This window comes from Erinaceus europaeus, chromosome X, assembly GCF_950295315.1.
Source record: "Erinaceus europaeus chromosome X, mEriEur2.1, whole genome shotgun sequence".
Lineage (NCBI taxonomy): Eukaryota > Metazoa > Chordata > Mammalia > Eulipotyphla > Erinaceidae > Erinaceus > Erinaceus europaeus.
Genome location: NC_080185.1, coordinates 117,455,667 through 117,480,600, shown reverse-complemented (window position 1 = coordinate 117,480,600; position 24,934 = coordinate 117,455,667). Strand labels below are relative to the sequence as shown.

At 43.5% G+C, this 24,934-nt stretch overlaps 1 protein-coding gene across 10 annotated transcripts in view; it reads right to left on the bottom strand.

The window, feature by feature from the left end:
• Positions 1–24,934, bottom strand: part of MAP7D2 (MAP7 domain containing 2) — a 96,428-nt gene that overhangs the window by 890 nt on the left and 70,604 nt on the right. For 8 of the 10 annotated variants that reach the window (XM_060182909.1, XM_060182910.1, XM_060182911.1 and 5 more), the window contains 10 exons: positions 24,022–24,149; positions 15,638–16,536; positions 15,009–15,129; positions 10,572–10,797; positions 8,820–8,924; positions 6,355–6,411; positions 5,703–5,781; positions 4,910–4,990; positions 4,285–4,471; positions 1,884–2,159 (listed from right to left, as the gene is read on the bottom strand). In XM_060182909.1, coding sequence (XP_060038892.1) covers positions 1,910–2,159; positions 4,285–4,471; positions 4,910–4,990; positions 5,703–5,781; positions 6,355–6,411; positions 8,820–8,924; positions 10,572–10,797; positions 15,009–15,129; positions 15,638–16,536; positions 24,022–24,149 — 2,133 coding nt within the window. In that variant the 3' untranslated portion in view covers positions 1,884–1,909. The remainder of the gene's footprint in view (positions 1–1,883; positions 2,160–4,284; positions 4,472–4,909; positions 4,991–5,702; positions 5,782–6,354; positions 6,412–8,819; positions 8,925–10,571; positions 10,798–15,008; positions 15,130–15,637; positions 16,537–24,021; positions 24,150–24,934) is intronic. The other 2 variants (XM_060182917.1, XM_060182918.1) reach the window with 1 other exon arrangement.

Sequence of the window (24,934 nt, the reverse complement as noted above, 5' to 3'; positions counted from 1 at the left end):
TAAATTTATTCCCTTTTGTTGCCCTTGTTGTTTTATTGTTGTAGTTATTATTGTTGTTGTCGTTGTTGTTGGATAGGACAGAGAGAAATGGAGAGAGGAGGGGAAGACAGAGAGGAGGAGAGAAAGATAGACACCTGCAGACCTGCTTCACCGCCTGTGAAGCGCCTCCCCTGCAGGTGGGGAGCCGGGGTTCGAACCGGGATCCTTATGCCGGTCCTTGTGCTTTGCGCCACCTGCGCTTAACCCGCTGCGCTACAGCCCGACTCCCCGACTGTTTGGTTCTTACTGAATAATGAGATCAAATAACTGGAAGGTTCCAAGGTATACTAGCCACAAAACGAACCTCTTAATAAATAAGTCATATAACTCTCAGGGAAATAGGCTCAGGAAAATCCTTTTATTGATTTTTTTTTTCTAAGTGTCTAAGAATGCGGCTGTTTTTTTCAAACCAGGAGTATAATTTGTTCTAAAAGTTAACCATCAATCATTATTTTTTAAATGTTTTTATTTATAGACAGAGAGAAATTGGGTGGGGAGGGGGGAAATGGAGAAAGAGAGAGACAGAGAGACAGCTGTAGCACTGCTTCACCACTCATGAAGCTTTCCCACTGCAGGTGGGGACCAGGGGCTTGAACCTGGGTCCTTGTGTACTGTGATGTGAGCACTTAACCAGGTGCGCCATTGCCTGGCCCTTTCAAATCAGTCTCTTTTCTGTGTGAAAGTGTCACATTTACTTTCACAAGAGGCAAAAGATGAGAATTCTAATGCATTGTGCCCAGGCACTAGCTGAGGTCAGACCGAAACAAGTATAGGAAACATAGGCCTCACCATGTGGCCTCTCCAATCTGACTCCTCATTTGACAAATAGTAAGATTAGACTAAATCAAACCTAGTATTGAAGTTCTGCTATAGGAATGGAGTATCATAAAAAATAAAGTGAGAGAAACCTGGAAACATAAAGGCATTTTTAAGAATATAAAAATGGGAGGGGAAAAAAGGAATTATTAAATAAAAAAATTTGATCATAGATTTTAATTATGTTTTCATCATCCAAAACCAGGGCTGGCAAAATAGTCTTGAATAGTGAGTTGCTTTGCCATGTGTGTGACCCAGGTTCGAGCCCAGCCCCCACTGCACTGGCAGAAACTTTGGTGTTGTAGTCTCCCTCTCTCTACCTCACTGCTTCTCTTTATCTAAAGCAAACAAAAAACAGACCCAAATTGAAAATCAAAGGTGAGATATGCACAGCTAAGTGCACATAAATGCAGAGTATTCATAACCTGCAGAACTTACTCAAATGTGAAGAGTTTCTAGAAGCAGTTTGGCAAGATTAAAGGCCAAAGGTAAGGGTTGGGGAGGGGTGGCGGCTTCAGGATACAAACTTAAGTCCTTTTCACCCTCACTCTCTCAGATAAAAAGCCAGAACTTCTTTGAGAGAACCCAGAACAGCAAGTTATTTAGCCCAACACTCATTAAAGTATACAAAGGATTCTAGATCAAGTGCAGGAAAGTCACTAAGCGTGGGGGGAGAGGGGGTTCACTTTTCTACCACCACCTAGTAACACTATAAAGGTACTCTGACCTTCTCTGAAAAAGGTGCTACTTAGGAAGGCTGGTTGAAGCCTTAGCCAGAGCTTCTCAAACTAGCCACCCACAAAGACCAAGCAGACTGGTGGGCATGGCTGGGTATAATGCTGAAGATCCCCAGAGAAGGATACTTGAAACCCTTCTTAATTCTTGTGTGTGTTGGAGTACAGAGCACAATATATTTATATTTGCCTTTTTCCAATAAACTTGACCATTCAATAGGCCAAGTTTGGGTTATGCTAGCTCCACAAACCCCAGTTGGAGTGTTACAGACTTAAACTATTAAAGCACTGTACCTTTCATTAAAGAGATGTTGTATTTGTCAACAGAAGGTGTTGAAAGCATTTTCTTGGCCAGGACTGTTAAATCCTTCGATCAGGTTTTTGTTACAGTCATCCAGGCTGAGATTTTCACTGGATTTCTTGGGGAACATGAGGGGGCCAGTGAAATCTAAGAGATCTTGAAGTGCTCGGGCATTACCAGTTCCATTTTGATCCAGAGATACCCCAGGAATCATTTCACTTACTGGGGAAAATTCTGGGATAGAGATAAGCTCTTCTTTTGAAGCAGGACTAGGGTAGAGGAGGGAGAGAAGAAAGAGAAGGAGAGAGGGAAAAAGAGAAAGGGAGAGAAAGAGATAGACATATCTATTAATTCTACTTATATTCTGTTATTCTACTTTTCTAGAGAAGACAGGTTTAGAGCTAGAGCTTGTGGATAATACACCACAAATCCAAGTTAGTTCAAATTGTAGACAATAGTAGACACAAGATCCCTGTGATGAGAGTAAGGGAAATGGACCGAGCAGGATTATGAATGCCAAGTTCACACGAAGAAAGAAAATAAGGACTGTAGGCACTAGTATTTGATTATAGAAAAGTCACACTTCCAGGAACTCTGAAATAGAAGACCCAAACAAAATATCTACACTCAAAGTTAAAAGTGGGCTAAGCACCAAGGTACTTAGTGCTCAGCTGCCTTTGATCCTTTGGCCTCAGTACCCATGCCCACCAGCCCCCATAATTACTCCTGTGAGGTGATGTGATTATGCTGGGGAGCCTGTGGTTGGGGCCACTGTACCAAAGGTCTCATATCTGCTTGGTCACCAGCAAGGCAAACATCTCCCGCAACCATCTTTAACCAGACTCTGCTCAGCATGCCCTGTTTCTCTCCTCTCTGTCTCTCTCTGGAAGTTTCACTGATGTCAGCCATGTGAGAACATCTAGAGAAAGACTTCTGTGAGGTTCCTTGATAAGATCTTATAGAAGAACCTAGAAAAACCAGTTGAACAGCAGTTCAGGGGATCAGTCTGCCTCATATATGAAGTGATAAAGAACAATAGTTGACGTAACAGCACTTCCAGGGCTGCAGCCTGGGCAAACTGCCACATTAGTAGACACACTGCTCCATCTCCATCTTGGTCCACCTCCGTTTCCTCATCAGTTGGCCAGAGCATGTTGATAAGGAATGCCACCACAAGCCTGAGTGTAGCCTCTGGGAGTCAGTTCTCTCTAAAGGCAGATGTAGCCACAGGGCAAAGGACACACACACACACACACACACACACACACACGACCCTTCACTTTCTAGAACCCTGGCTGGGGTCATATGTTGCTACTTCCTCCCTCAGAGAGACAGAGAGCCACAGCACAGTTGGATTAACATGTGGGAGGGGAAGAAATATGTTGAACTTTCAGAAGCACCAGGACGAGGAAGCCTGCCATGATGATGGACGGTGTCAGGGGAGAATCAGGCAAGGACTGAAGAGGTCCTGCTATCCATTTCTGGTAATGAACCTGCTGGTTCCTGGCTTTTCACCCATCTGGCTCAGGGTCAGGTACACGAAGTAGGCCATTTTCAAACACAGAGCCCTAAGAAAGACACTGCTCCATAGCCTCTAAACCCAGATTGAGCTGAGAATTCACAGACAAGGAAAAGTTAAGTAAGCTCTGTAAAACAGTATCATACCTTTTAGACTCAGCTGCCCTCACCCCAACTGCTCTGCCCTGGCACCATGCTAACTGAATTCTCCACAAATACATCAATTTAAGATTTCCTTAAGTTTTTAGGATTTAAAAACAAACCTGTTCCTGTTTCAAGTCTCCAGTAACAAATTTACTTGAACATGAGATAAAAGGCACAAGATACAGGACAGAGTGGCCATGCTGGTACAGCACTTGGGTCCCCTTTGCCTGTGGGAGCACCTATCCCTGCTGCCAAGGGTTCAGAGGTTGTCATGCTTTCTCCAGACAAATGTCCTTGGCTGATGGGAGTCCTGTGTTCACAGACATTACAGCCACACCCCAATCCTGGTGGCCTGTGGTCAGTGACTTATGGGTACAGTGGATAAAGGCCCCTTCCCTCATCTCAACGAGTTCAACCTCAGTGGAAACCCATCTTCCATAGCATATGTGGGATCATGAGACCACATTCTCGCTTAGCTACTTCCCCTGGCCTCCCAGCAGCTGCTACCCTGGCTCCTCCTCACCCCTTTCATCAAAGAGCTCTATCCCCACAGCTCCCATGCCCTGAAATCCCTGTCTCAGGCTCTGCTTCTAAGGAATGTGACCTGGAAATATTAAATCACTGATAAGCTATTCTGAATGGCAACCACACCTACTTTAGCAGGTTTGGGTGTAAAAGAAAACTGAATAGATTAACTAGGAAGTATTTGGGAAAGAGATGAGGCTGACATACCTAACATCCATAGATTGAACATCTTCCGTTGAATCATCCAAACTGTTTGATTTCCCATCAAGGGGATCCAGATGAGCAATTCCCCCTACTGGCTTAAGCACGTTCGAGAAAATGTCTTGGGGCAAAGTTTCTGGGGCAGCTTTGCCTCTGACATTAACTTCCTGGCAGGTGCTTAATCCATAGATTTCTGGTTGCAAACAAACAAAGTCATTTGGTTAATGAGGAAATTTCCAAGACAATGAAATAACAGGAGAAATAAATTCATCAAGGTAATTAATTTAACTCTGTTTTAACTACAACACAGTATCTTTCATGAAAAGCACCCCATCTCCCGGTTCGAGCCCCCGGCTCCCCACCTGCAGGGGAGTCGCTTCACAGACAGTGAAGCAGGTCTGCAGGTGTCTATCTTTCTCTCCCCCTCTCTGTCTTCCCCTCCTCTCTCCATTTCTCTCTGTCCTATCTAACAACATCAATAACAACAACAATAATAACTACAGCAACAATAAAAAACAAGGGCAACAAAAGTGAAAATAAATACATATTTTAAAAAATAAAAAAAAAAAGAAAACAAACTCAGCCCATGTAATCAGCTCCACCCAGAGGAAGAGGAAAGAAACAACATTACCAGTGTCTGCAGGGCTCATGACCCCCTTGGTTTTATGTGTTGTACAGGCCTGCAAGTTCTGTGGGACATCTTCTTGAGACACTAGGCAAAGGAGAAATCCAAGAAAGACCCTGAAATATGCCTTTTGTGACTTGGGCTGCAGTCATATATATATTCATGTTTTGTTTTTTCTTTTCTTTTTGCCTCCAGGGTTATTGCTGGGGCTGGGTGCTGGCACTGTGAATCCACTCCTCCTGGAGGACATTTCCCCCTTCCCCATTTTTTATAGGATGGGACAGAGAGAAACTGAGAGGAGAGGGGAAGACAGAGAAGGGGAGAGAAAGATAGACACCTGCAGACCTGCTTTGCCACTTGTGAAGCGACTCCCTTACAGACAGGGCTCGCTCCAGGATCCTTGTGCAGGTCCTTGTGTTTTGTACTATGTGTGCTTAGCCTGGTATGCTACCACTCGGCCCTGGCTGCAGTCAAATATTCAACTCAAGGAGTCTGAAATATATATGATAGGGAGAACTGGATGACAGGAGAAGCCACACTAGAACACTTCTTGGTAAAATGTGGCTAACAGTTCACTTTCTGGAAAGCATCAAAGGTTAGCAGACAGGGTGGTTCCCAATCTAGGCTGAAATTACTAGAGTAACTGAAGAACATGATGGAGACTCCACCAGGGGAGGGAAGCTTCAGGTCCCTCCAGCAATAAGGTCCTTAGAACTTAAATGAAGTTCTCTGCAGGAAGTGCCTTAACCCTTTACCTGCTAAATGGAAGAACACAGAATCATGCCTGCCTTGCACTCACCTATTTTGCTGGGAACAAGTAGATCTGTCTTATTTTCCACACACATAGCAGGTTGAAGCTCCACTTTCGGGTCATCCTTCTGCAAACAAAGAGAAGGTGTATGAAAAGCAGGGAGGCTGATTTCACACAGAAAGACAAGTGCTCTTGAAAAGCATCAGAGGATACTTGGAACCTTGTTGGATCATCTGCTGTTCCATGGTAATTCTTTGAATTTTCTGAGCTCATCACAAATCAACTGTTTCCTTTACAACTATGTCACTATTCTCTTGTTTATTCCCGGGCTACTGTGTCCCTTTCAGAGTCCCCATACATTTTCTCTGAGGAAATTTTCTATTACTATCCTTGAAATCCCCTTCTCTGCTGTCAGGCATGGGCACAAAAGAGTGTTCTCAAGCTAGCCAGGGACAAATCAGGAAGAGACCAATTTTTTTTTCCTGGCTAGTACTCTCTGAGATTACAATTTCACTGAAAGTATTCTGCCATTCTTTCCTTCTCAGTACTGACATTATTAAAATGATGCTCTGCCAACTTGGATGCCAGAGGCTCCAGACTACCTTATTCCAGAGCTTAGTGGTGCTCTGGCCACTCATTCTCTCTCGCATAATTGAATAATAATTTTTTTAAATAAAAATATGGTGCTCTGAAAGCATACCTTCACTTCTGGAGATACGTCACTCTTCCTTGTTCTCTTCATGATTTCATTTATTCTCTGGAAACCAAAGAGAACCAGGTAAGAGGACTAAAAGACTAAATTCATATAAAAATAGCTGGAGCTGTATGCAGCTTTTTCCCCAAATCATTTTATTGGGGGAATAATGGTTCAGAAACATTATAAAAGGGAAACGTAAGCAGAGGATTGTGCAAATGTACATGTCTGCCCAATGAACTAGGCCATGTACATAAGGTGAATTAATATATAGAATTAAAGTTCTATTTAGAGCCCACGTTTCTCCTTCCTCTCTTTAGCTTAACTAAAAGTCAACAAATCACCACCTGCCTTTCAAAAGAATCACCCCTCGCAAAGTCAAGCTGAGGGGCCACGGAGCTACTCAATGGCAGAGCACATGCCTTGCATGTGTGAGTCCCTGGGCTCAATCCCTGGAACCATATAAAACCAAGAGAGACAGAAACAGAACACCATGAATGGCAGGACAACACTTCGATTTGGTGTCTGTCCAGAATCTTGGTGGGAGTTGTGGTGACTTACATGCATTATGTGTGGGTATAAAAACATACCTGAGAATTTGATAATTTTAAAACACAATGTTAAATCACACATAAAAAAAATTAAAGAAGAGGGGAAGCCAGGCTGAGGTACAGGTCAGCAGAGGATGCTAGAGATCAGTCTCTGGGTTCTAGGCCTACAGCAGTACCAAACCCAGGCTGGAGTTATAACACTATAACAATTGGTCCTTATATAATCAGTCTTCTAGGCACAATACTTGGAAGCAACCTAGGTGTCCAACAATAGATGAGTGGCTACGAAAGTTGTGGTGTATATACACAGTGGAATACTACTCTGCTATTAAGAATGATGAAGTCACCTTCCTCACTTCATCTTAGATGGAGCTTGAAGAAAACATGTTAAGTGAAATAAGCCAGAAAGAAGGAATGAATACAGAATGATCTCATTTACGGGCAGAACTTAAGGAACAAGAACAGAAAGGGGAAACATAAAGTAGACTGGATTTGGTGTATTGCACCAAAGCAAAGGACTCTGGGGAGGGAAGAGAAGGAGTGGGTAAAGGAGGTATTGGGGGGGGTTTTGCTGGAGCATGATGGTGAAAAAGGACCTAGGCTGGGGGTGAGAGTGTTTTGTAAACACCTATCATGCATGGTGAGATGAGAAATTTTACCCATATGTCAACAACTGTACTTACTGTAAACCATGAACCTCCAATAAAAAGATAAAAAATATAATCAGTCTTCTTAGCCCAACTGTATCTATTATTGCATTGCATGTAAATGAACTAAACACTAAGACATAGATTGTCATACTGGATTAAAACATCAAGTCCTGACTATATTCTATTTATGAGATACTTTTTTATTAACAATATTTTCTCTTTATTTTTTAATTATCTTTATTTATTTATTGAATAGAGACAGCTAGAAATTGAGAGGGAAGGGGGTGATAGAGAGGGAGACAGAGATACCCACAGCCCTGCTTCACCACTCGCAAAGCTTTCCCCTTGCAGGTGGGGACCGGGGGCTCAAACCCAGGTCCTTGTGCATTATAACATATGTGCTCAACCAGGTGCGCCATCACCTGGATCCTGAGATACTTTTATAAGGACTCAAACAGCTTCAAAATAAAAGAATTTTCATGTAAATACTAAGCATAAAATGTTGCAATAAGAAGACTTTAAGTATTGCAAGAGATTAAAAAAAGATATTTCATAATAACAAAGGGGCCAATTCAACAGGAAAATTTAATGATTTGAAATACAATATTCACTCAACCATAGAACTTCAAAATAAGGGCCAGGCGGTAGCGCAGTGGGTTAAGCGCACATGGCTCAAACTAAGTGCAAGGACAGTGTAAGGATCCTGGTTTGAGCCCCTGGCTCCCCACCTGCAGGAGGGTCACTTCACAGGCAGTGAAGCAGGTCTGCAGGTGTCTATCTTTCTCTCCCCCTCTCTGTCTTCCCCTCCTCTCTCGATTTCTCTCTGCCCTATCCAACAACAACAACAACAATAAACAACAAGGATAACAAATGGAAAAAATAGCCTTCAGGAGCAGTGGATTTGTAGTGCAGGCACCAAACCCCAGTGATAACCCTGGAGTCTAAAATAAAATTCAAAATGTATAAAACAAAAATTGAAAGAACTAAAGGGAGGAGAAATGGACAAACCCCATTGGTGGAGCTTTTAACACTCTTCTCTCAGTAAGTGATAGAAGACAAACCACTAATAAATATACAGAAGATCTGAATAGTATGAACAATGAACTTGACCGAACCCACCCAACCAGAGCACTGCTTAGCTCTGGCTTATGATGGTGCAAGGGATTGAACTTGGGACTTTGGAGTCTCACGCATGAAAGTCTCTTTGTACAACAATTATGATACATACCCCTGCCCCCACCCTAAGTTCTCCTGATCCCTTAGCTCTTACCTTCTTTCTCTCCAGTCGCTCCTGCTCAATCTGCAGCATGATCTGTTCTCTTTCTAGACGCATCTGTTTAGCTGCTTCCTGTGCCTTTGCTTCTGCTGCTTCCTTCTGAGAAAAACAGGTAAACCAAAGCATAGGCTTGACTTAATTACATGCTTGGATATCACTCATACTTGATGAACCATGAAAGCCACCTACAAACGGAGAGCAGTCTCTGGCCACAAACTATGCTTGTAGCCAGCAGTTAATTTCCCAAGGCGTGACATTCAATCCAGGGCAGGAGTTGGTAGATCAATTTGCCCGTGTCCTCACTCCTCCAGGGAACAATTCTAAGGCATGCTGCAGTCTCAGCAAGCCCCAATGGGTGTAGTTCCAACACCCACTCCTAAGTACACTTACACCAGCTTTCCTCTCAGTACTCTACTTGCACTCTGGAATCTTCTCCCAAAATAATTTGGTACCCAATTTTTTACCCCAGGGTCAGCCTTAGGGGGAAGCCAAACTGACATACAGAAAATACTACCATCTTCACTTAAAATTTTTATTTTATTTCACTGAGAAATAGAGAGAGAGAGAGAGAGACCAGAACAGTTCTCAGCTCTGGCTTACGGTGGGGCAATATTTAACCTGGCACCTGGGAACTTCAGGTTTGAAAGTCTTTTTGCAACTAGTAAAGTCATGGACCCCTTGGAATATATTTAAAATAGCCCTACTAGCTTTTTTCAAAACGGAGACCCCAAGTCTTCATCTGCAATATTCTTGCCTTTAGGTTCATGGTTAATCAACAATTTGTTCTGCTTTATATCTTAACTTTTTTTTCAGCCACCAGGTTCTAGATGACACCATGATGCCAACCTGACTTGCCTGGGCACAAGTGATGATATCCTACCATGTGTCCTGGAGCCCTGCCTCCCCAAAGCCCTGCCCCACTAGGGAAAGAGAGAGACAGGCTGGGAGTATGGATCAACCTGCCAACGTCCATGTTCAGCAGGAAAGCAATTACAGAAGCCAGACCTTCCACCTCCTGCACCCCATAGTGATCCTGGGTCCATACTCCCAGAAGGATAAAGAATAGGGAGCTATCAAGGGAGGGGATGGGATATGGAGCTCTGGTGGTGGGAACTGTGTGGATATGTATGCCTCTTATCCTATTGTCTTGTCAATATTTCCATTTTATAAATAAAAATTAAATTAAATCACTAATTTAAAAAAGCAGATACTGTATGAATCTTCATACAGACTTTCCTAATCTTAGGTAAAAGTAGTGACATTTGAATAATTCACATTTACTTGAAGTTTTTTCTTAAACTAAGCAAACTGGTTATTAAATATGAATTATGGGCAATAAAAGTGAACACGGAGGGCAGGGGCGATTTATAAGATTTTATTAGATTATAACAGGGTGATATTTCTATTATAAACCTGTGTGCTCCCCCACCCCCATGATAATCACCAGAAGTCTCTCAAAGTCTTAGAGAGGTTTGCTACTCTTTTCCAAGTTCATGTGTTTCAATTTATTTGGGAGTTGGGCGGTAGCGCAGCGGGTTAAGCGCAATTTATTTATTTATTTATACCAGAGCACTGATCAACCCTGGCTTATGGTGGTGTGGGGAGACCTCAGGCATGAGAGTCTTTTTGCATAACCGTTATGCTATCTACCCCCCACCCTTGTGCTTCAATCTCTATATTCCACAACTGAGCAAGGCCATTCAATAGTTGCCTTTCATCTTCTTACTTACTTTACTAAGCATTTACCTGTTTTTTAATCATGACTTTTTCTTGGTTTTCTTTCTCCTGTTTTGCCTTTTCATGATCTTCTTTCAGTAACTGTTGCTCCTTGGCCTTCTGCTTGTACTCTTCTTCCATTTTTATTTTCTCTTCCTCTTTCTTCTGCTTTTCTTCCTCTTCCTGTTTACGGGCCTTCTCTTCTAGATGGAGTCTTTCTTCTTCAGCCTTTCTCTTTGATTCCTCTCTCTCCAGCCTTTTAAGAACATAACTGTTGTTAGCAGACAATGGCATGCTCAAAAGGCTAACTGCCAAAGTACTGTGTGCTGATGGCTGAGTGCAACACACATGTAGTCACAGATGTGTGCTCTTAAATTAGTGTGCCTTAAGAAAACAACTCATCTGGCATGGAACCCAGTTCAGTTCCATATTTGCAAAAAAAAAAAAAAAATCAGGGTTCACTTGAAATTTGTCAAGGATTAGTGACAAATTGATTTGTGAACATATTGTAAAGAAGAAAGAGGTATCTCCCAGTCAATTTATAGATAACTACAGCCTCATTGTTCTTAATGACAAGGCTTTAAAAACTAAACAATTAAATATATTAAACTGAAAAAAAAAAAAAACACATAGGAGTGTTTCAACAATCACCACTATGTTAACTCTGAGCTCAAAATGTTCATGTTGGGTTCTAATTGATATATGATTGTTCAAGCAGCAAACTGAGAAAATGTTGCAACAAAAACCTACCACTTTATACAGAAATTAAAGACCTTACTTTCCTTTTATTTTGGCGATCTTTGCAATTTCCTCTAGCTTTGACTCTTTGTGTGAAGATTAAATGGCATATAGTCATTTTTCACTTACAGGTGAATACTTTGTGATGCTATGAAAAAGAGCTTTATACTGTGAGGGGGAAATTCTGCAGTCCAAGTACTTGTTCTAACATTGCTGATGTTCTTCCTGCTCACCTATGTATCACTTCCTGACTCTATGAACAACAACAACAACAAAAAACCCTCAAGTGATCATACCCAAATCACAGTGCTTCTCACTGGTAATGTGACACAGGACTGAGACCGAGGCTGCATTCTGGCTATGACACAACCTGTTCTGACCCTTCCTTGGAAAGTCACTTGACATTTCTTTTAATTCTTTTTTTTTAACTTTATTATTTTTAAATGATAATTTTAAAAATATATTTCTTTATTAGGTAGAGACAGCCAGAAATTGAGAGGGAAGAGGGTGATAGAAAGGGAGAGAGAGTGACTCCTGCAGCCCTGCTTCATCACTCGCTAAGTTTTCCTCTTGCAGATGGGGACCAGGGGCTCGAACCTGGGTCCTTGCACTTTGTAACATGTTCACTCAACCAGGTGCACCAACACCTGGCCCCCCCACTCGACATTTCTGATCTCCACCTAAAAACTTGTAATATCTATAAATCAATGTCTTTTTGTCTTTATGGCTTTATGTCTTTTTGGTCAGTCACAGACCATACATATGACATATATGGTGGCTCCATACTGTAGCCTTGGTATACCATCAACACCTGTGTAACTACTCCCCATGATGAAATCACTTAAGGACACATTTCTCAGAATGGATCCCCATAACAGTGGCTAGCTTTTATTCTCTAAGAACAATTCCTTCTCTCTTGCTATTATCTGTTATTGGATGCTATATTCCCCTAAGTCCTTAGAATCAAGGTTAAGGATCAGCTTTGAACTGGCCTATTTCTGTTACTTGAGCAGGTCCACAGACTGTAGACAGAGCACTTGCTTTTCCACACCTTCACCATGCTTCTTTAGTCCCCTGTGCTGTCTCTTTCTCACTCTTTCTCTCTCTCACTCCCCCAGCCTCTTGTCACCAGGGTTATTCTGGGGCTTTGTTCTTTGCCTGACCCACTGCTCCTGGAGGACTCTTTTGTTTGTTTTAGATAGTGGTTAAAAGAGAGGAAGAGGCAGAGAGTCACCATGTGGTGACTGAGGGCTTGAACTTGGCCCCTGTGCATGAGAAAGTGCATTCTACTGGGTTAGCCATCTCCCAGCCCATGCCTGCAGAGTTCCTAGGCACAATTTCTTCCATTCTCTTCCTTTCTCACATGTTTATTTAACACCAATGACGCACAGAGGCTGTTCTGGTCAATAGAATAGCAGGTCTTGGGAACAGGGAAATGGGGTAGGAGTGTGTGGAACTTAGTTCTCTCTAGCACTGGACACTATAGCCCTGGAGAGGGGCCAGGACATAGACATGGACTCAGAAGGCACCGGGACACACATGTGGTATTTGGTGCCTCTTTGCACCAGAAAGTACTAAAGGTTTACAAAGCAAGACAAAATTAGCTTCAGAAACAGATGGCCACGCAAGGCAAGGAAAAAATGAGAGCAGAAACGGAAATGAGAGCAGAGTGCTTTTAGCATACCAAATGCTCAGTGTGGAACAGTCATGGGTAATGTGAGCCCCCATCTTGGGGAACAGGGGAAACTAGCAACAAGGAGGAGGCTGGCAGCACAGGGGGTGGGGTGGGGGGACACTACTGCCTGGGGAGTGCTTAGCAGGTGGAACTGGCCAAGAACTGAGGGTTGGAAGCCACACATGGAGGGATGATAGTGGAAAGAAGAGAGCAAGAGGAGGAGGCTAGAGAAGTGAGGTTAAATTCTGCCAGGTCAAAATCAGCAAAGAAATGGAGTAGGGGTCTGACACTTAGGAAGAATAATGAGTGTGAGGTTTGAAGACTGAGTGAAATGAAAAAACAGACAGGGAGTACAACCACTTGTTTCAGGAGCTAGGCTGTGAATGACATGTGAAGGAAAGTAGCTGGAAGCTTACAAAGAACTTCACCATCCCAAACACACAGCCACAATCATACAACTCATCTGCTCAGGGTCCACAGTTACCAGGGCCTGTCAACCCAAAAGTCTGCATCTGCATTTCTTGTGGCTTCTTTTTATGTGTCCTGAGACAAGCTGGTCCCAATACACCACTTGAGGAAAAGATCTATCACTATTGGCAGGAGCTTGAGGTAGAAAACTAATCAGTCAGGAATTTGAAGGGACCAGCCAGACTTACCAATCTGTGTCTTTACATATAAATATAAATACCTATAATCAGAGACCACAAAATACTTGTCAAGGTCACTTAAGAATCAAGAACATTCCACTATTTATAACTCTAAATTCAATGCCAGTCTTGAAGTGCTGAAACTGGCTTACTTCTGGTTACTTTCTTTTCATTTTTTTAACTTAAAAAAAAATCTAACTTTTCTTCTTCTGTTTTCTTTCTTTCTTTCTTTCCTCCTTCCTTCCTTTCCTTCCTTCTTTCTTTACTTCCTTCCTTTTTCTTTTCTACCAGAGCACTGCTCATCTCTAGCTTACGGTGGTGCAGGGGATTGAACCTGAGATTTTAAAGCCTCAGGCATGACAGTCTCTTTGCATTACTATTATACTATCTACCCCTGCCCTTATTTTTTTTTTAATTTTCTTTACTTATTTATTGGATAGAGACAGCCAGAAGTTGAGAAGAAGGGGGAGATAGAGGGAGGAGCCAGACAGACACCTGCAGACCTGCTTCACCATTTGTGAAGCCTTCCCCCTGAAGGTGGGGACTGGGGGCTTGAACCTGGTTCCTTGCGCATTATAACATGTGCACTCAACCAGGTGCGCCACTAACCGGCCCCTCACTTTAACTCTCTATACAGGACTGGACTGTGTTCTGTGATTATCCTAAAAGCTTCCTTTAACAATTTAATGATACAATCTACCTTGCTCTTGAACATGCACATCTCTCTGAACAGTGATCAGAAAAGGCAGACTGTGTGCAGCCTGACCACATGGCTAGGTACTGGAGACACAGAGATTCTCAAATACTGGTGACTTATTGAACAGGACAGGAACTGGAGCTGTGAACTTTTACCACATTCCCTGGAGGAATATGACACACTCCACAGTTTGGGGACCACTGTCACAATATGCTCTATTGTGCTTCTGGGTGCAGTCCTTGTACCATGCTGTTCAGTCATTCAGGCTGGCTTTCATTCATCCACAGGGCTCTGCTCACCCTCTTTTCCACTTGAGGCATCAGTTAGAAGGATTTAGAGGAAAAAATACAATTTGAGAAGTAGAAACAGGACATCTCATCTGGAACTGTCTTTTAGACAGAACCTCATTCTGTAAACCCAGTTCAAACCCCCTTGTGCACAATACAAGGCCTAAGTGGATCTGGAGTCCCAGAGGAGCAGGAGTTACCAGTAACACTTAGCTCCAGGCACCCTTAGCTTACAGGTACCTGAAGGAGCAAGGTTCCATTCGTGATAATGGCATTAGTAGGTGTGATCTCCTGAACACCTGCCAAGCGCACCCATACCCCAGGATCAGGCTTATTCAATACCAAAACTGTAGAAAGGGCAACTACCCTTCCCACCATAGTCTTTTACATGAGAATACACAAAAGCCCCGAGAATGCCCATACCTGTCCCTTTCTTCCTTTTCCAGCCGCTCCTGCTGTTCCTTCTGCAGTCGGGCCTGTTGTCTCTTTTCAGCCAGGATCTTTGAAGCCTCTTCAGCATCAGTGGTGCCTGCTGGGAGCTTCCCTGAGGTTGTGTCAGAAGAGAAGATGAGGGGATAAGTAAGCAGCCACCAAGCTGAGCTGGCAGCTAAGTGGAAGCCCCAGCCACAGAGGGCAATAGGAAATGGTGCTGGGACTACCCCTGAGCAAGAGAACTTGCATTTCATGGCGGGGCAGTGGAAAGCAGGTGAAAAACAGACAGGGTCACTCATCAGTCCCACAGTAGCCTACACAACTGCACCCATCTGGGGGACTCACTGCATCTGCCACCAAAGCTTAAAGAACTAAAGGAAGACCCTCTCTGGGGGAGTGCAGACTCCAACTTTTCCATGCTTCCATGGCCAAGAGTGAGTCAGCCCCTAAATCTCCTCCCCTAGGAAATTAAACACAAGTATTAAGATCAATGAATGAGTTTGAAAAAAGCAGTGTGAAGCTGTCTAAGGGAGCTTTCTGTGTCCCCCAAACATAATACCCCTATTTGGTCTGGGTCAGAGAAAGAACCATGCCCAGGCAGCACTGACTAGAAGCTCTACCTCCACTGTTCTCTGTCTTTCCTCCCGTGGTTGCATGCTTCGCAGTGACATGCTTGCCTGCCACATGCTTCTCAGGGGCGATCTTGTCTGCCACAGGTTTCTCAGTGACATGCTTGTCTGCCACAGGCTTCTCAGGGGCAATCTTGTCTGCCATGGTCTCCTCAGTGACATGCTTGTCTGCCACAGGCTTCTCAGTGACATGCTTGTCTGCCACGTGCTTCTCAGGGGCAATCTTGTCTGCCACGGGCTCCTCAGTGACATGCTTGTCTGCCACATGCTTCTCAGGGGTGATCTTGTCTGCCACGTGCTTCTCAGTGACATGCTTGTCTGCCACATGCTTCTCAGGGGTGATCTTGTCTGCCACGGGCTTCTCAGTGACATGCTTATCTGCCACATGCTTCTCAGGGGCGATCTTGTCTGCCACGGGCTCCTCAGTGACATGCTTGTCTGCCACGGGCTTCTCAGTGACATGCTTGTCTGCCACATGCTTCTCAGGGGTGATATTGTCTGCCACAGGCTTCTCCGGGACGATCTTGTCTGCCACGGGCTTCTCAGTGACATGCTTGTCTGCCACGGGCTTCTCTGGGACGATCTTGTCTGCCACGGGCTTCTCTGGTACGATCTTGTCTGCCACGGGCTTCTCAGTGACATGCTTGTCTGCCATGGGCTTCTCAGTGACATGCTTGTCCACCATGTGCTTCTCAAAGGCTTCGTCACCATGTGGGCCAGCCGTTTGCTGACCCACAGCACCTTCCCTTTCCTTGTTGCTTTTTTCTTTTTCTGCTTTCTTCTTGGGTGTTTCTTGGCTTGGAAAGAGGGTATAGCGGTACTTCACGGGAGATGCCAGGTATGGAGGCTTTGAATTCTTTGGAGACTGCGGATACATTTTTGAAGTTGCCCTGAGAACAAAACACATGCCATTAAATGACACTGGGTCTGGCTACAGAATTCTGTTTCTAATTTGTTCATGGCTCTGAAAGAGTGGAACAGTTTCATCCTTAAGGCAGAACAAATCTAAGACTTAGAACACATTCAAAAGCCCCTGGAATATGACCACTTTAACAGGAACATATACTCTCTACAAAATATATTCCTGGTGGAAGGGGCACTATTTTAAGAAGCCCAGCTAGTGATGTCATGCCCTGATCTCACTTAGGTTTGATAACATTGAAAGAATGGAGTAGCAGGCATTCCCATTTACTGTTTTCCATCACTCCCAATAGACTTCTACCTCCTTTTTTAGAAAGAGGGTGAGAGACTGACAGGGAGAGAGAAACAGAGTAGAGGCACTACAGCACTGTTCCACTACTCAGGAAGTTACCATGTGTAGGGGCTCCCAACACAGTGGTGGGAGCGCTAACCTAGTTCCTCATATGTGGTAATGTGTGTCCTACCAGGCTAGCTATCTCCTGGCCCCTTCCTCTTTTGACGTAAGTGTCAGGGTCGGATCTGGTTCCAGTGTACAACTATGGACAAGTTGATTCTTTGCTTTTATTCTGGTAAAATTCAGGTAAGATAAAATTTAGCATCTTACTCATTTCTAAGTGCATAGTTATTCAGTGGCATTAAATAAATTCACATCATGGGAGTAGATAGCATAATAGTTATGCAAAGAGACTCTCATGCCTGAGGCTCCAAAGTCCCAGGTTCAATCCCCTGTACCACCATAAACCAGAGCTGATCAGTGCTCTGGTGAAAAAAAAAACCATTCATATCATAGTGCAGAACTGGTCTATTAAACTTTGAATTTGAGTCCTCTCCCTATTCCTACTCTCCATGTCCCCTGGGAAGCTCCCTCTTGCTTTACATCTCCAGAAATCTAACAATCCCAGGTATATCACAGAAGAGGAATAAAACAGTATTTGTCCTGTCAGGTCTAGCTTATTTCACTCAGCAAGCCATCTTCAAGGTTCTCAATTCTATTTGTTTGTTTGCTTTCCAGCAGTGTTATTACTGGGGATCAGTGCCTGCATTACTCCACTATTCCCAGCAGTCATTTTTTTTTTCTATTAGAGAGTGAAAAAGTGAAATAGAGCAAGAGGGAGAGACACTGAGAGGAAAAACACTGCAGTACCGTTCCACTGTTTGTGAAGCTTCCCTCCTGTAGGAGCTACTGGGTCCAGTAACTTTTCAAAAGCTTCAGCTTTTTTGAGAACTATAACTGACATTTGACTCTTTTAAAGTGCTAAGAAACAAAGTCAGTCAAAAGGTGGGGAGAGGGAATGCCTTCTTAGAGGTTCCTAATGTTTACGGAGTTTCTCATGTTTTCTGGGAAGATACAAAAGGTGAGGACATGCCATTTCAGCCAGGGAAATGCCTTTTTTTTAATGCAGGGGTGTGTCTAAGGTGGAGGAGAGTGGCAACTTGTTGGAGGGTGCAGTGTGCTGACACCTATCTTGGGGAGATGTGAAATTGCACCCCTGTGACAAGCCTTATAAATCATCATTTTCTCAATAAAAAATGATACAAAAAAAGGCAGGGTCTTGTCTTATATCTCTTGAAAGGTCCTAGGCCTGACCCCTGGTGAGCTCTGGCTATTGATGACATAAATTTCAGATGCCAAATTTACTGAAAGTTCACACTGCAAAGCAGCATTAAACGAAACTTGAAGAGGAGGAAGAGGATGAGGATAAAGAGGAGGAGGAACCAAAACCGGTGGAAGAACTACAATAAATAAAGCCATAGGGGTAGGAAGCGCACATAGTACAAAGTGCAAGGACCTGCGCCAAGGATATGCATTTGAGACCCCTGCTCCCCACCTGCAGGGTGGTCCCTTCGCTTCACAAGTAGTGAAGCAGATCTGCAAGTGTCTCTCTTTCTCTCCACCTATCTATATTCCTCTTCCTTCTCAATTTTTCTTTGTCCTATCCAATAAAAAACTGTCTGCCGGGAGTTGGGCGGTAAAGCAGCAGGTTAAGCGCATGTGGCACAAAGTGCAAGGACCGGCATAAGGATCCTGGTTCAAGCCCCCAGCTCCCCACCTGCAGGGGAGTCCCTTCACAGGCGGTGAAGCAGGTCTGCAGGTGTCTCTCTGTCTCTCCCCGCTCCCGCCTTCACCTCCTCTCTCCATTTCTTTCTGTCCTATCCCACAATGACAACATCAATAACAACAACAATAATAACTATAACAACAATTAAAAAGGGCAACAAAAGGGAAAATATAAAAAATTAAAAAAAAACTGTCTGCCAGGACAACAGATTCGCAGGGCCGGCACCGAGTCCTAGTGACAACCCTAGAGGTAGGGCGGGGGGAGCGAGCCACAAACCCTGCTTTACAATGACTCAGACAAAATCTGGCTTCATAGCACCTGTCAAACACATGGCAGGAAACCTGCTGCTGGGCAACTCCCTCCTTTCGTACTGTCATTCAGAGCCAGAATGACCCTATGAGGAGGCAGTGCCCCTGATATGCACCCGTCCTCTGAAGCTATCAGTCTGCTCACGGGTAGGTAGGTGGGTGAGGAACTCTTCTGCAGACACCATGACTGCCACCATGCTGGTCCCTTAGGCTGGAATGGCAGAGTGGATGAGAGGCATGGACTGACTGTCAAGTCCACCCACTCTCTATTCCCACCACAGTAGCAAGAAAGCCATTATCTGAATCCCAGCACAACCTTGGGGTCAGACGGAAATAGCTCATTATCAGAATGGACCAGCTTACCCTCCCATCTGTGTGCCCAGAGCCCAGAGAGAAATTGTGGGCAGAATTACTATACTGGGGAGAAAAGGTCAAACTGGCCTGCGTGGGGAGCCTGGAACAGCCGCAGGGTGGCCGGGCTCTGAGCAGCTTTGCTTCAACTTTACAAAACAGTTACACAGAAGTTCTGTTCACATCACAGACTATGAGGTTCTATTCTAAATAAAACCAGGCCCACGAAAACACCTCTAAAAATACTTTCTACGCGAGAAATAGATTATTTGGAGTAAAACTAAATACATTAAGATGCCTATTTGTACATCCAATTCTGGCTTTTGCCTGATAGAATTAGAGCATCTCTCCTCTCCCCTCCCATGCACATATAAATATCACCTTTAAATTAGAGAAGTGTTGGTAAAACATACTTTTCCCCTTTTTTCTAACTATTTATTAATTTATTTGATAGGACAGAGGGAAATTGAGAAGGGGAAGGAAGAGACAGAGGGACAGACACCTGCAGACCTCCACTGCCTGTGAAGCTTCCCCCCTGCAGTTGGGGATGGGGGGGTTGAACCTGGGTCCTCACACACGGTAATGAGTGCACTCAATTGCGTTAGCCACCACCCAGTTCCCACATTTTTTTTTAACAGGGAGTGACCAAAATACAAAATCTGATCATAAAGTTCCTTATGTTGTATTTTTGTCTCTAGAACTTCATCTGTCCTGCCTTGCCACTTCCCTACATGAATTTAGCACTCTGCCAGGTCCCTATTTAAGCTGTTACCTGTGGTCATCTTGATCTAGGAAACGTTAGTCTGGTAGGCCCAAAGGTTCTTTAAACAACCCTGCTCACACTATTGCAAGCCAAATGGAGTCTTGGAAGCTCATGATTCCCCCACCCCCAACCCCTCCACACTTTTCTAGCTAAAGGTATCTTAGCTAATGAAATTGGTATTTTTAGTTTTAGCTTGCAGTGTTTTCTTGTCTATTTTGTAAGACCCATTTTATTGCTACAATAACCCAGAAAAGCAGGTGGGAAATTACAATTAACTAGATTTTGTGTAAGATAATTAAAACCCGGGAGTCGGGCTGTAGCGCAGCAGGTTAAGCGCAGGTGGCGCAAAGCACAAGGACCGGCATAAGGATCCCGGTTCGAACCCCGGCTCCCCACCTGCAGGGGAGTCACTTCACAGGCGGTGAAGCAGGTCTGCAGGTGTCTATCTTTCTCTCCTCCTCTCTGTCTTCCCCTCCTCTCTCCATTTCTCTCTGTCCTATCCAACAACGACAACAACAATAATAACTACAACAATAAAACAACAAGGGCAACAAAAGGGAATAAATAAATAAAATAAATAGAAAAAAAGATAATTAAAACCCTAAGTGTTTAAATGGCATTCTCCCACCAGAGAAAAGCAAACAAGAGTCAAGAAAGGAACACAAGTTGTATGATTCCTATTCTGCCTTTTCGTAGCTCTTCTACTTTTTAAAAAATTATTTATTTATTTATTTTCCCTTTTGTTGCCCTTGTTGTTTTTTATTGTAGTTATTTTTGTTGTCGCTGATGTCGTCGTTATATAGGACAGAGAGAAATGGAGAGAGGAGGGGAAGACAGAGGGTGGGAGAGAAAGACAGACACCTGCAGACCTGCTTCACCGCCTGTGAAGCGACTCACCCTGCAGGTGGGGAGCCAGAGGCTCGAACCAGGATCCTTATGCCGGTCCTTGCACTTTGTGCCGCCTGCGCTTAACCCGCTGTGCTACCGCCTAACTCCTGCTCTTCTACTTTAATTTTTATAGTCTAACACCACAATGACTAAAAGTAAAACAAAGGGGATGACTAAATTTTCTGTGGGCGTAGTAGTGATTGGCAGTCTTGGTGCACAAAGCAGAAGACAGCACTTTGAAGTTCTGTGACCAATAGGAAATATATACACACCTCTCTATAAGTAGAGCAGCAGCCATAGTAACTCTCAGGAGAAGGTTGCCAGGATTCTAAATGTGCGTTTACTGCAAAGCAGAACCCCCCAGAGGATTTGCTCTCTGCACATTGCACAATCTATTTTCTCCAGAGCCACCAGACTTGAGGTATAGTAAACGCCGTCCCTACACACCACACACACACACACACACACACACACACACACACACACACACACACACACACACACACACGGTGGGAGAGGTCTGTGGCTGAGCTTTCTGAAAATCTTTGTTTCTGGCCATGGGCTACTACTTCACAGAGAGAGAAAGAGAGAAATTTTATACCAGATAAACTTGTGGAGACCACCTTAATCAGTGATCAAAGTAACTCTCACAATAATACCCACCCCGCCCCCCCCGACTTCATGTCTTCCTGAAGTGAGGTAATGAGTATGAGCCAGAATCTCTTCTGTGGGAACTCTGCCCTGAATAAAAAACCTGAGCCTCATCAAGAGGAAACAACAAAGTGGGAGTGTATCTCAGTGGTACAGTACATACTTCACATGTGAGGCTCTGGGTCCAATGCCAAGTACCACCAAAAACAAAACAAAACAAAACAAAGACAAAAAGAAAAAGGTCACGAAGAGGGAAAAAGTTATCTAAATTCAAGAACATTAAGGGGACAAGACAACTTAATGCACTGTGGGACCTTGGGTTAGCTCTTGGACCAGGGTGGGAAATACTGTAAATATCTTACTGGGACAACTAGCAAAAATTGCATATAGTCTGCAAAGTAAGTAACAGTATCATATCAAAGTTAAGGTTTCTGATTTTCACAATTACATGGTGGCTATAAAAAAAACTGCCTTCATTACTAGATATGAAAGGTTGTGCTGTCTCAACTGATTCTGGGAAGAGAGGAGATGTGAATGATGAAGCAACTGTCCTTAATTGTTGAAGGGGTCAAAGGTATACTGGAATTCTTTGTTCGAGTCTTGCAACTCTCCTCTAATTCTGAACTCTGAATTGATTTCAAAACAGAAATATATCTGAACTCAAATTCTTGTAGTAGGACTGGAAATATATAAGACTATGAATTGGGAAAGTATGTAAATCTGGGATTTGGGGGAATATGTTATTTTCTTTTTTTAATTTTTTTTTAATTTTTTATTTATTTATTCCCTTTTTTGCCCTTGTTGTTTTATTGTTGTAGTTATTATTGTTGTTGTCGTCGTTGTTGGATAGGACAGAGAGAAATGGAGAGAGGAGGGGAAGACAGAGAGGAGGAGAGAAAGATAGACACCTGCAGACCTGCTTCACCGCCTGTGAAGCGCCTCCCCTGCAGGTGGGGAGCCGGGGTTCAAACCGGGATCCTTATGCCAGTCCTTGTGCTTTGCGCCACCTGCGCTTAACCCGCTGTGCTACAGCCCGACTCCCGGAATATGTTATTTTCAAGTGACCTTTACAAGGAAAATTTCAGAGAGCTCAACCCATTAGAAAACCAACCCTTATGACTGTGACCCATTCCCAGCACCACATTATGTCAGAGCTGAGTGTGTTGTGGTTTCTCTACCCTCTCATAATAAAATTAATGGATCTTAAAAAACTAAAAATTCAGAGGTTGGAATGATGTTTCAGTAATTAGAGCACATGTATTCATGTGTGAAGCCCAGGTCTGATCCCTGGTATCATATAAAAGCACCAAAGATAAAAACAAGAGGAATTCCACGGGTGGTAGAATGGTGCTTTGGTGTCTCTTCTTCTCTTTCTACTTCTTTTCATTAAAAAACAGTAAAGAGGGAGTCGGGCGGTAGCTCAGCAGGTTAAGCACATGTGGCCCAAAGCGCAAAGGCTGGCATAAGGATCCCGGTTCAAGCCCCCGGCTCCCCACCTGCAGGGGGGTCGCTTCGCAGGCGGTGAAGCAGGTCTGCAGGTGTCTGTCTTTCTTCTTCTCTGTCTTCCCCTCATCTCTCCATTTCTCTCTGTCCTATCTAACAACAACGACATCAATAACAACAACAACAATAAAAAACAAGGACAACAAAAGGGAAAATAAATAAATTAATTTTAAAAAAGAAAAAAGTTAGACAAGAATGTAATAGTTGCTGGGGAGAGAGAGTATAGGAGTGATGTCTTTTATGTCTGAGGCACCAAAGGTCCCTCAGCACCATCATAAGCCAAATTAGAAGTGGTCTGGTATGGGCCCCAGATCAAATTGATGGGGTTTATAGTCAACTGTATTTATATACTTTTCCCAGATTTAGGAGCTACTCTCTTCCCTGATCCAGCTTTCTAGTCCTATTTCTAACCCTGACACCATCTCTCCAGACCATCTCCCCTTTGGCCCACCTTCATGTTAGCTATTGGGCACAGGCAAAAATTAATAAAGTCATGGGCCCCTTGGAATATACTTAAAATAGACCTATTAACTTTTTCCAAAATGGAGACCCCAGATCTCATCTGCTCTATTCCTGCCTTTAGGTTCCAGAGTATTAAACACTCTGTTCTTCTTTATATCTTAATGTAGACCCGCTTTACCAATTGTGAAGCGACCCCCTCCATGTGGGGAACAAGGGGCTTGAATGGGGATCCTTGCACTTCATACTATGTGTGCTTAACTTGGTGTGCCACCGCCTGGCCCCCAAAAGATCACTTTGTAAGTAAGAATCCTATAGTAACTATCAACAAACCCCTCAAAAAATTCCATGGTTTATCCAGATGTGCAAGAGTCCTGTAAGCCTCCCCCCACTGTTTAGGTTGGCCAGGTCTCAAGGGGAAGCATGCTGCACAGAGACTCAGCAACAGCTGCAAAGTTGAAAGATGCTTACTTGAATGTACCAGGAGAAGATGGCCTCTTGATAGTGCTTCCTGGAAAATCACATCTTCTCAGAGGAGATCCAGGGCCCATAGTGGCGCTGGAAGTTGTTGTTCGAGGTCCCTTCTTTGCCATCTCCATCTATAAAGAGCCCAGAAAGGACAGTCATGGTTCATAATTTGCACTACTTATAAAATTTCTGAAAATATCCCTGACAGAAGAAGCAATATATAACTTTGTTCCAGAAGGGTTCACACAAAGCTATGGTGCTTCACACAATATGAGACACCATGAGGTCATCCATTAAATATAAATTAAGAATGAGTAATTTCAGTCTAAAACTGCAAAGGTTTTCTAGGTCTAAGGATGTATCTCAGTGTCAGAATGCATGTTTTGCTCAGTCCCAGGAACCAAACAAAGAAAAAAGGGCAAGGGAGATAGCATAATGGTTATGCAAACAGACTCTTATGCCTGAGGCTTCAAGGGCCCAGCTTCAACCCCTGGCATCACCATGAGCCAAAGTTGAGCAGTGTTCTGGTAAAATAAATAAATAAATAAATAAATAAGCAAGCAAGCTAAGGTTTTCTTTTCCTATTACCCTGCAAAGAGCTAATGACAGAAACATATTATGGTCTTGGAAACCCAAAATCTGGAACAAATACAAAGGTATATAATCACCAAAAAAATTACAGTGGGTTCAAATGGTGAGCCCTAATGGTTCCCTTTTCTCAGTCTCACACTTTTCTGCAGCAAATCCTCATTTGGCCAACATGCACTTCAGCTCCCTTTCACAAAAATCTATCCTATAGCAAAAGCCAAGTATTTGAAACATTCACTAACATGGAGAGCCTCAAAGTCACTCTGAATTTTAAGCATAAATATGGTGTGATACAGCAAATTGTCAGCAGTACACTAATGCAGTGATT